This window comes from Jaculus jaculus, chromosome 5 (assembly GCF_020740685.1).
Source record: "Jaculus jaculus isolate mJacJac1 chromosome 5, mJacJac1.mat.Y.cur, whole genome shotgun sequence".
NCBI classification, from domain to species: Eukaryota; Metazoa; Chordata; class Mammalia; order Rodentia; family Dipodidae; genus Jaculus; species Jaculus jaculus.
The window spans coordinates 55,510,915-55,522,652 of NC_059106.1; the positions used below are offsets into that span (position 1 = coordinate 55,510,915).

Sequence of the window (11,738 nt, forward strand, 5' to 3'; positions counted from 1 at the left end):
GGAGGGACCTGAGTAGAGCTAGCAGTGTGAGCTGCTCTCTATTCTGCCCGACCTCTACCTCCTACAGTAGGAGGGCCACCTGTAGCGCCTGGAAAGTGGGGTGCTAGGAGAAGACCAGTCAGGAGGCTGCTTACAGTGACCTGGCCTTGCACCTCCTCTGCCCCTCATCCCTCCATGTGACTCTCCGTGTGGCCTTAGCAAGTCGCTGGCCCTGTCTGGGCTATATAAGCTGCGGTCGGTCATAAAGACCGGAGCTTAGCCTAGCAGATTGCGAAAGTGTGCTGGGAAACTTTGGATGCTCTGGACCTCTTCCGGCCTCTGCAGGCTCATCTCCCGCCTCTCCCAGACCTCACCTTCACGCTTCAGCAGCCCGGCACTATGCGTTGCTGCACACAGACCACGCCGCTTCACGCCTCCTGCCTCTGCATGGGCCCAGCCCTCTGTCTGCAACACCCCCTCCCGCAAGCAGCCCCTGTCCCCTCAACAGGCCTCCAGCCTGGGGGGGGGTCCCCTGACCCACTCCCCTTTTCCAGTGCTCCTGGGCACTTTCCCAAGCCACACACCCATGCCAGAGAGATAGAAGGAGGAAGTGGCCATGGATGTGAACTGGCTGCCATTCCAGCTGCAGCATCCAATTGATTGGGCCTCTGTTTGCCTCATCTGTAAAACAGACACATGTCCTAGCCCCAAGGTGAAGATGAAGGTGCAGTGACCTTGCAAGCTCCCTCCCAGTGCTGTCACTTGTAACAGCTGAGATCTGGGTAAGTGTGGTCGCAGAGGAAGACATGGAATGAACACAGGAGGTCCTGTGTTGACCAGAATGATCCAGATCTCTAGACTGGCTCCCGCCTAACTCCCAGAACAGCCTTGCAGCAGTCCAGGGACCTAGGGGCCAGGGGCTGTCCAACCCTTCTGTCCCTGCCACCCTCCCTCCACCAGGGCCTGGTCAGCCGACACCTATGGCAACAGTAACCGCAACCAAGCAGCCCTTGGAAATGTTCTTAATTGCTTCATAGGGCGGGGGGAGTCACCCTGCAGGCAGATAATTAAAAAGTTCTGAGCTTGATTAATTGGGAGGAAATTGGAGGAATGGGGCTGCCTGCTGGGCAGACAGGAGCTCTGGCCCCTTTGTGGGGAGCTGCAAGATCTTGAAGGGAGGTAGGCTAGCCTCAGCTGGGGGCCTGACACAGGGTGCAGGGTCTGGAAGGACCAGGCAAACATCCTGTCACTTTTGCAGGTTGTGGGGTGCCACATCTGCCTCCAAACACTGTCAGCTTCATTCCTGCATGTTCCCACAGAGGACCCAGGAACAGAGGGGCAGATCTGCAGGGGTCATGAAGGACCAGGCACTGTGGCCTTGGGACCTGGGGAGCCTAGCCAGAGGCCTTTCAGCCTGTGGTGGAGCCATCACGGTACGCCTACTCTGTGTCAGGTGGCCAGCAGGGCGGCTCAGTGGTAGTCCAAATGAGACTCCTGGAGGAGTGGGGACAAGACAGATGCTAACCAAATTCCAACAACAAATGTGGGATTCCTAGCCAGCAGGGGCATAGGAGGGACTCTGGAGGGTCCAGAAGCCTGGATCAGAGTCCTCAGCCTTGGAGACGGCTCTGTGGGTAAAATGCCTGCTTCATGGGCATGAAGGCCCGAGTTCGGCTCCCCAGCACCCACACAGAATGCCAGGCCTGTTGGCATGTCCATGTAATTGCAGTGCTGGGGAGGGAGATACAGCTTGCTGGTTAGCTAGATTAGGCAATCAGTGAGCTCCAAGTACAGTGAGAGACTCTGTCTCAAAAAGCAAGGTGGGGCTGGAGAAATGGCTTAGAGGTTAAGGCTCTTGCCTTTGAAGCCTAAGGACACAGGTTCAATTCTCCAGATCCTGCGTAAGCCTAGATGTATTAAGTGGTTGGTGTATGTGTCTAAAGTTCATTTGCAGCAGCTAGTGGTCCTGGCGTGCATATTCTCTCTCTCTCTCACTCCCTTTCTCTCTGTCTCAAATAAAAAGAAATTAAATTCTAGAGAAAAAACAGTGGCCAAGTGGGGGGGGGCACTATAAGGAAAATGGAGAAATCCAGGGTCCTGGAAGCCACCTATGGGAGCCCAGGGTGTGGTTGACGCCATCTAGGTGGACTGTGGAGGGCGGCTCATGCAGGCTGACCTCCACGTGGGCATGAGGGAACCACTGAAGGGTCTTGAGTGCGCCAGTGACTGAGCAGAGGGCAGGTAGGGAAGCCCTGGTGCCTCCCTCGGGCAAAGGAGAGGTGAGTCAATATTGTTCCTGTCACTGCTTTCTGCCTTAGGTAGTCCTTTCTTGTATTCAGCCAAGCCCAGCTCAGCCAGGGCTGCCAAGGGAAAGGCCAGGAAGGTGGGGGGTGAGAGGCAGGACGGCTGACATCTAGGTGTTCCCTGTGGGAACAACCCCAGCAGGGGCGGCGCTGAGGCAACCGTGGATTTGACTCTGGGAAACCTTCTAGGAAAAGGAGGAGGCCATGGGCAAGAGGAGCATCTGTCATTCAGGGACACTAGGACCTGGGGGTCAGCATATTATGCAGACATGTGGCTCAGGCCCTCCGCCTCTGCATGGGCCTTTCCTCTGTCTCCTCATCTCTAAAATGGAGACATCGGTAGCCTTGCTTGGTGGCATAGTCCTGTAATTCCAGCTGCTTAAAAGGTTGAGGCAGCAGGATCACAAGCTCAAGGCCAGCCCGGGGAACTTAGAGTCAAAAAATAAGAAGAGAGCCCGGAATGGTGGCGCACACCTTTAATCCCAAAATTCGGGAGGCAGAAGTAAGAGAGTCACTGTGAGTTTGAGGCCACCCTGAGACTACATAGTGAATTTCAGGTCAGCCTGAGCTAGAGTGGGAGCCTACCTCAAAAAATAAAAAAGTAAGAGTACTGGGGATTTATACAGCTCAGTGCCATATGTGAGGCCCTGGGTTCAAACCCCATGACTGCGAAAAGTAAATGTAATAAAATAGGGTGTCACTTCTTGCAGAGGATGGTCACTAGGACCAGTGTAGCCCAGGAAGCTCCAGTCCAGCTTCCAAGTGTAGCTGGGCCCTTCAAGGACTGGAGGAAAATTTTCCCTCTGTCCGCCAGGAGCGTACATCTGATTCTGCCCTGGTTTTACGGGATTGGGTTGGGAAACCTACCCAGCCCAGCCCAGGAGACTGACTACTAGGCAACTTGAGTGGCCAAAGCAGAAAGCATGCACAATGCAAAGGCACCCTGTTTGAGGCAAACCCGAACCCCTTCCTGCTCAGCGGCAGGGATACCACAAGCCCTACTCTGACATGGGCACCAGGCCCTGGCAAAGGTAGTTTTCCCACAGTGCAAAGGGAGTACAGGGCCAGGCATCATCCATAGCTAGAATCTGCCAGACAGAGGGCCGTGGACGTAGTCGGCACCAGGAGCCTGACTTGGTAGGCACAGCCAAGGCCCAGTGCAAGTGACCCACAAAGTCTAGCCAGCCTGGGCCCAGGACTCTGCATTCTTCATTCGGACAAGCTCCTCTCCCCAGCTGGAACCCAGAATTTACTCCCTGGGGATCCCAAGGGAGGCAGGAGAGCTGCTGCCCTACAGACCACTTCTGGCCTCTCTGCCTGCAGCCACAGCAGGGAAGATGGAAGGCATACCAGCCACCTCCAGTGTCTTAAGCCTGGGTTTCTTTTTTTTTTTTTTTTTTTCTTTTCTTTTCTTCTTCTTTTTTTTTTTTTTTATGTTTTGAGGTAGGGTCTCTGGCCTAGGCTGATCTAGAATTCACTCTGTATTCTCAGGGTGGCCTCGAACTCACAGCAATCCTCCTACCTCTGCCTCCAGAGTGCTGGGATTAAAGGTGTGCACCACCATGCCCAGCCTAAGCCTAGGTTTCTTTTTCTTTTTCGTTCTTTTCCCTCTATCCCAGTGAGATTCTTGCTAAAGAAACTGGACAACCCCCCATCTCCTCAGCTGGACCTAAACTCTTCAATGCAGGGGTGTGTCTCCTGCCCTGTGCCCCTGGCTTGGACCGTAGTAAACACTGAAGTGTAAAATGTCCCCAAGGGGCTGGGGAGAGGGCTCAGTGGGCAAAGCACTTTCCACCCAAGCTTGGGGCCCTCAGTTTGGATCCCCAACACCCGCATAAAGTGGCAGGTGTGGCGACACACATCTGCAGTCCCAGTGCTGAGAAGGTGGAAAGGGGAGGATCCCAGAGCTTGCAAGCTGACTCGCCTAACTGAATCAGTGAGTTCCAGGAGCAACGAGAGACACTGTCTAAACAAATAAGGCAGATGGGCTGGAGAGATGGCTTAGCGCTTAAGCGCTTGCCTGTGAAGCCTAAGGACCCTGGTTCAAGGCTCAGTTCCCCAGGTCCCACGTTAGCCAGATGTACAAGGGGGCACACGCGTCTGGAGTTCGTTTGCAGAGGCTGGAAGCCCTGGCGCGCCCATTCTCTCTCTCTCCCTCTATCTGTCTTTCTCTCTGTGTCTTTTGCTCTCAAATAAATAAATAAATAAATAATTTTTAAAAAATAAGGCAGAGAATAATCAAGTAAGACACCACATGTCAACCTCTGCCCTCCATATGCATGTGCACATAGGTGCATACGGCTGCATATGTACACACGCATGCATCCCAGCCACATGCATACATACACACATGCACACTCCAAACACACAAACACTTATCAGTCAATCAATACCAAATGCAAACCTTGAAGCCACAGGTGGAAACCACCAGGAAATGTTTTTAGGCACAAAATTATTTAAAATAGTATGTCAGGGGCTGGAGAGATTACTCAGTGGTTAAGGACATGTTGGCAAAAGCTTAAGGACTCAGGTTCAATTCCTCAGTAACTGCGTAAGCCAGATACACAAAGTGGCACATGCATCTGCAATTGGTTTGCAGTTGCTAGAGGCCCTGGTGTGCCCATTTTCTCTCCCTCCCTCTCTCTCTCTCTCTCTCCCTCTCTTTCTCTAATAAGTAAATCATAAATAAATAAATCCAAGAAAATATGATGTAAGACGATCTTCAGGCAATGTTCATAAGGTGCATGAGAAACCTGAATGGAATTCTTGTTTAGAATGGGACCTGTCCTGTGCCCAAGAGCTCATTATGTGCGTGCACATATTTCACGGTATGAACTCAAAACATTTCCGAGCCCAAGTATTTCAGATACGGGAAGCTCCATCCACCCATATGATAGCAGCAAACACCATTTACTGCTTATCAGGAGCCTGGCACCATTCCAAATACTATTACTAGCTCATTTAATCTGCCCAACAAACATAAGGTGAATATTATTACCCTCACTCCACTGGCAAGAAACGAAGGTGTAGAGAAGATAGGTAATCTGCTGGTAAGGATGGGACTGGGATTCAGACCCAACCTCAGGGTTCACTTTCACCAGAGCTCCCTGATCTGGGTTGGGAGTGACAGGCAGAACATGGGTGAGGTGCAGACCTTTTAGGGTGTCACCTGTAGAGCACTGCAGACAGAGCCTTCTGTCTACAGGACCCCCTGAATGACAGAGATGCTCCTTCTGGGTCCTCCCCCCAAAAACATATACACACTGAGCCTGGCCGAACAGTTGATGCCAAAGTGGTATCACTTGTCTCTGGGACTAAACTAGTGTCCCCGGGAGGAGGGGACAGAGGCAGCAGGCCAGCCACTGAGGCTCTGAGAATTGCTGTATGCCAATTAGCAAACCCACCATGCCAGGCCCAGATGGAGCCTTGCTTCGGCCGACTTGGGCCTCACTTGGTCAATTATCACCTATCCCCGGAGCCTAGGGGGGCAGGCGGGGAGAAAATCTGTTTCCCTGTAATCTCTCTCTCATCCCCGGCTGGCAGCCATCCGGTCGCCTGGCCAAGGGCTCTGGACGTCTGCAGAAGGCAGGAGCCGGCTGGCTGCCTGGGCATGAGTCCTGAGCTGGAGGGCCAGACCCTGCCTCTCTCCTCCTGGGTGGCGGCCCTCAAATGACAAGGGGATCTCAGGCCCTGATGCTCGACACTTGGCTTTGCAATGATTTCTGTGACCGGCGGTATTTAAGCAGGAGGTCCTTGGACTCATAGAGACCAGAAGTCCAGCTCTGTAGTTTACTAATGATGTGACCCTAGGCTGTCACTTCCCTCCTCCCTTTTCTATACAATGAGAATGATAACCGTACCTGCTTTGGTGGGCAGTGATATAGACTAAAAATCCACCCCATGAGCTGGAGAGATAGCTTGTGTGCAGGGACGAGGGGCTGAGATTGCTTGAATTCAAACCTCCAGAGCTCTCATAAATAGCTGGACACAGCCACACACATCTGTAACCCTGGTCCTACAGGAAGTGGAAATTGGAGAATCACCAGGGCTTGCAAATAAGGCAAAATAGGAGAGTTGATGGAGGGGGACATCTGATGTTCTCCTCTGGCGAGCTTTCGGGGGGGCCACACCAGCACATACCCATGCATACACCACACTTACCACACCACACCATCCCACACATACCATGCTCATGTAAAAAAAAAAAAAAAAGATTAATAAGGGGACTGGAGGGATGGCTTAGCGGTTAAGGCATTTGACTGAAAAGCCTAAGGACTCAGGTTCGATTCCCCAGGACCCACATAAGCCAGATGCACAAGGTGGCGCATGCGTCTGGAGTTCATTTGCAATGGCTGGAGGCCCTGACACACCCATTCTCTCTGTCTTACTCTTGCTCTCACTCTTTCTCTCACTCTCAAATAAATAAATAAAAATTTTAAAAATAACAATAAGGAAGAATGGACCCCATAGAGCACTTAGCACAGGGTCTGGCTCTCAGAACGTGCTGCAGACAATTCTGGTGTTCTTACCTGCTGGAGGAGTGAGAGCAGCTTGGTCAAACAGCACGAGCCATCAGTTTCAGGTGCTTGGTGATCTTCCAATCCCTAGTCACACCTCAAAGCCACTTGGCATCCAGTGGTTAGACAGGTTTACCTTCATCCTGCAAAACACATAGCAGACACCTACTGTGTGCCAACTCCCATGTGAGGATGTGGAGACTCAGCTCTGTGCCATCCATACTCACTGGCCAACGGGTAGGACAGAGATCAGTACCATGTCACCTAGTCTGAGGGGTTGTAAGAGCCAGGCGTGCACATTTCTTTCAGCCACAGAGGGTCTTGATCTCAAGCTGATCACCTGGAATTGGCTCTGGGGAGGAACATGCACATCAGAGATGCAAACAGGAGTTCAAGGCTTTGTGCTTGCTAACTCACCAGCTGGCTCATCTGCCCAAGGATGGGAGCAGGGTGGATCTGAAGGCCTGAGAGAGCTGCTGAGACAGGTGGATAAAAGGGACAGGGAGAAAGGAGTAGGCTGTGCAGCCAGGATTGGAGAAATTCCCAGTGGAGGCCTGGAATGGGCTTCAGTGTGTAGAGTGCTTGCCAGTGTGCATGATCCCAGTACTACATAAACCAGGAGTCATGGCACATTCCTCGAATCCTAGCACTCAGGAGGCGAAGGCAGGAAGGAGTAGAAGTTCAGAGTCATCCTCAGCTACATAATGAGTTCAAGGCCAGCCTAGCCTACTTGAGACTCTTGTCTCAAGAAATGGAAAAATAAGAGCCAGGAGTGATAGTACATGCCTTCAATCCCAGTCCTTGTGAGGCAGAGGTAAGAGGATCACCATGAATTGGAGGCCACCCTGAGACTACAGAGTGAATTCCAAGTCAGCCTGGGCTCAAGCGACACCCTACCTTGAAAAACCAAAGCAAAAAACTGAGGAGAATTCTATCACACTAGTATACAGACCCATGAAGGCAGAACAATCAGACAGTCTGATGAGGTCATGGTAATGCTGGTGACATTGGTTTTGCACTTCTCACCCATAAGGACACTTCATTCAATACACAGACCAAAGCACCTCCCTAGGGTCCCAACAGGGCTGAGAGGTGGGGACCCGTGGGTAGCAGAGGAGCCTGGTTTCTTTTCTCTGGGAAGGGACTTATAGACACAGCACCAGCCGCTTTCTACCATAATCACAAACCATAGGGATTGGCAAGAGGAGCAGAGTCTGAAGCTGGGTGCAAGACACACCACGTAAGCAAAGGTGGGCCAGACAGGCCTTCCTAAGGTGACCTTCAGGCAGACTTGGGGGAACCAGTCTGGTAAAGGTCTGAAGGTGAGGTCCACTTGTAGGCTCACACAGTGGAGCTCAGAGAGGATTGAGGGTGGCAGGAAGCAACCAGGAGACCCTCAGGGCTCACCCCTCAGGCTGCATGTGGGCATGCAGATCAGTTGTGTTCAGGGAGCCACTGTGAGTGTAAGTTGCATGCGGCCCCTGAGCTTACATCCAGTAGATCCCTCTGTCAACTGTGGGAGGCTGGCAGGGGGAAAAGCGGGGCAGAGTTCCCTGCAGAGGCCTCTGTCACCTACACCAGGCAGGCTACCTGGCCCCTCTCCAGATGTGGAGACCTATACAAAATGACATGCCATTCAGGCTCCTTGCTTTCTTCCGGCTGACACCCAAGAACTGGTCGAGGAACTGGGAGAACCATGTATTGTGATGGGCAGCCTGCCCAGACCTCTGTTAAAGGTCAGCGGAGAAGAAGGAGCTGGTGAAAGTTGAGTCCCCGACCTCCCCAAGAGTCATTATCTATCTGTTTCTTTCTGGGTCTCAGTTTCCCCAAATGGCAACAGAAGGCTGGAGCTGATGCTCATCCCACTGCTGCTTTTCATCCTCCCCTTCACCCCCCCAAGCTCCCCCCGCCACTCACCCCCAAAGTCACCAGTCTGGCGCTGGGAGTGAACAGTTTACCATCAGGCAGATGGTAAGTTAGTAAGCGATTAAAACAGGCGCCAAGCCCCGCTGGGAGCTTAGCAAGACTTCCAGGTGGCAAGGGCAGGAAGCATGGGGTGGGCACTGAATGTGAGTACAGGGGGACATTGGGAACTGGGTGTGGGACTGGCACCAAGGCTGGGTGATGGGCAGCAACCCCCACCATGAGGTCTGCAGAGCCCCGAAGAGCTCTGGCTCCCTGGAGTGGTGTTTGGAATAGCAGCTTTTTCGTGGGGGTACTTGGCCCAATCCACTCAACTCACCTGTGCGGAGTCTCATTTGACGGTTTTAGAGCTTTCATAGGACCGTGCAGGCACTGCCACGATCAATCTCAGAACATTTTCATCACCCCCCCAAAAGCCTGTTACCCATTAGGAGTCCTTTCCCATTCTCCCCTGTCCCCTGCCCTTGGCAGCCACGCATCGACTTCCTGTCTCTTCAGATGTGCCTCTTCTGTGCCTGCTCCTATAAATGGAATCGCACTTTTGTGACCAGCTTCTTTGACGGAGTACAATGTTTTCAAGGCTCCCTGGTGGGAGCGCTTGTCGGGACTACATTCCTTTTTGCAGCCAAATAATATTCCATTGTCTGCCATCATGCCTCTTTCAGCAACATGGAAAGGTTTGCACTTTAGAAAGCTGGCTTGAGAGGTTGGCCAGGAGGAGACCAGATGGCCCTGTGAGGCCAAGGAGTGGGTGGGAAGAGCTTTCTAGATGCCCGCAGGAGTGGGAGGCAGCCAAGAGGAGGCAGGCCTAGAACCCTGCTGAGGAGGGAAGACCTGGTAATTGAGTGGCTGCGGGAGGTGCGTGGGGGGAGGGTGCGGCGTTGGAAAATGGAGTCCTGGTGACCAGGTGGAGTGTGAGGCCATTTCCCAGGATGAAGAGGAACAGGTTTTAGGAGGCTTAGGGCCCAAGGGTGGCCCATCGTGGAGTAGCTTAGAGATCATCTAGGGTTGGGGTGGCCTGGGAAACCGTGATGGAGAATAGCAGCCAAGAAGGTGGTCCAGATGGAGGGGTTGGCAGCGCACAGAGGGGAGAAAGCAGTCGCCCGCCAGGCGGCCTGGGACTGGCCAGCAGATGGAAGGAGCGCTGAGCTGCACACTCTCCAGAGAGGCAGCCGCGAGGAGCCTGCCTGTGGGGCCCCGCCCTCCAGCTCCTACTAGGCTGGTTCCAGACCTGCACGTGAGGGGACGGAGAAGGACACAAACTCTGGGCGGCTGACCATGAGCCAGTGGCGGCCTGCAGCCGGCAGGATCCGTGGGCTACGCTAAGACAGTGACCGCTCCTTCACCCAGCAGCAGCAGATAGATGCTAACAGTGGAAAACTTGGAACTTCAGAGTCAGTGCTGCACAGGGAAAGAGGTTCGGAGGAGGATCTGCCGATCCACTCGGGACTGTCAGCACAAAAGAAGTCACTCGATGGCTCTGTGGCAGGGAAGGAACAGATGTGGCCTCTGGAACGGGAACATCTGAGATCGACCCACCTCTGCCATTGCTGCCTCATCCTGGGACAGTCGCTGTGCCTCTTTTTTTTTTTATTTTTATTTATTTATTTTGGGGGGGGCTCTTTTCAGTTTATTGCATTGAAGTTACACTAGTCCAAGTTAAAAGCAGACCCTAAATGGTTACATTATACAAGCTGTGAGGTTTTTAAACTTGTGACAAGGAACAGAAGCGACATCCTACTCATTGCCAGGAAATCCTCACTCCCACTTCAGAGAGCCACAAGCACTTAAAACCCATGAACCTTCAGCTGATCGTCCTTAGCCAGTCCAGTCTCTATTAGGAACTGGCATATGTTCTTGCACTGGTCATCCTGTAGCTGAATCATTTCTCCATATTCTGGATGCTCAATTACAGTACCATTGCAGGCAAATTTCTTCTTGAACGCCTTCACTAGTTTCTTTTTATCGTAATCATCAGCGATCCCTTGGACAGTCCTCAGGGTCTTCCTGCCGTTCCTCTGTTGAATTCTTATGTGGATATAATCCTCAGTGCCGGCAGGAAGCAGGTCATCACCCTTACTTGCATCAGCAAAGGGGTGATACGATTCCTTTTCCTCTGTGGAAATGGTCTGTGGAAGGCGGCTGCGGGAGAAGGCGGGCAGGGGGGAACGGAGCATCGGGAAGCGAGGGGGCTCGAGGGGGAGGCAGCTGAGTCCTCGGCAGCTGCTCACTGACTGATGTGTATGTGTCACATCATGTGGTGTGTGTGCATGGGATGTATGCTCATGCATGTGCAGATGTGTGTGCCGCCCCGCACACGCATGTGGGAGTCATTGGGTGTCCTCTTCTATTATTCTTCTGCCTTATTTCCTTGAAACAGTCTCTGATCCGGGATCTCTCTGTTTTTTGATCAGACTGGCTGGCCAGCAAGCCCCAGTGGTCTTCCTGTCTTTGTCCCCCACAGGACCAGGGTTACAGGTGTGGGCAGCCATGCACGGCTTTTTATGTGGGTGCCGGTCATCAGGTCCGGCTCCTCATGCTTCCACAGCAAGTGTTTACCCACTGAGCCATCTCCCCAGCCCCGACTTGGCCTGTTTATGCTTTAATTCCTCTGTCAGCACATGAGAGAGCCAGAGGACCACCAGCTCTGGGCTAAATGAGCTTCCAGGAGTCAGAACAGGGAAATCCTTTGGACAAGGCCACTCAGGAGCTTGGTTTTGAATCAGATAACTGCATACCGATGCCTGAAATTGTTCCCAATTTAAAATCTTTGTGTGCGCGCACGTGCGTGCGTGCGTGCGTGTGTGTGTGTGTGTGTGTGTGTGTGTGTGTGCATGTGTGCGCGCCCGCACGAGGGCCACCACAGTCATGGAGAGGTCAGGGGACAACCTTGGCTGTTGCCCTCACCTTCCACCTACTCTGAAGCAGGGCCTCTCGTTCACTGCGGCTGCTCGGGAGTGTCCAGGGGTTCTCCTAGCTCTGCTTCCCATCTCACTGCTGGAACACTGGGACAGGC

The 11,738-nt window shown here is 52.8% G+C and overlaps 2 protein-coding genes across 5 annotated transcripts in view; one reads left to right on the forward strand and one right to left on the reverse strand.

Moving 5' to 3' along the window:
* Positions 1–11,738, forward strand: part of Ephb2 (EPH receptor B2) — a 186,217-nt gene that overhangs the window by 121,321 nt on the left and 53,158 nt on the right. The window lies entirely within an intron of this gene.
* Positions 10,495–10,899, reverse strand: LOC105943952 (eukaryotic translation initiation factor 1-like). The gene has a single exon (XM_045151120.1). The coding sequence runs from the start codon at positions 10,897–10,899 to the stop codon at positions 10,510–10,512; it is 390 nt and encodes a 129-aa protein (XP_045007055.1). The 3' UTR covers positions 10,495–10,509.

What these genes read in the sequence shown, in the direction of transcription:
- LOC105943952 (XM_045151120.1), bottom strand. Translation starts at nt 10,899, where the DNA reads ATGCTCCGTTCCCCCCTGCCCGCCTTCTCCCGCAGCCGCCTTCCACAG.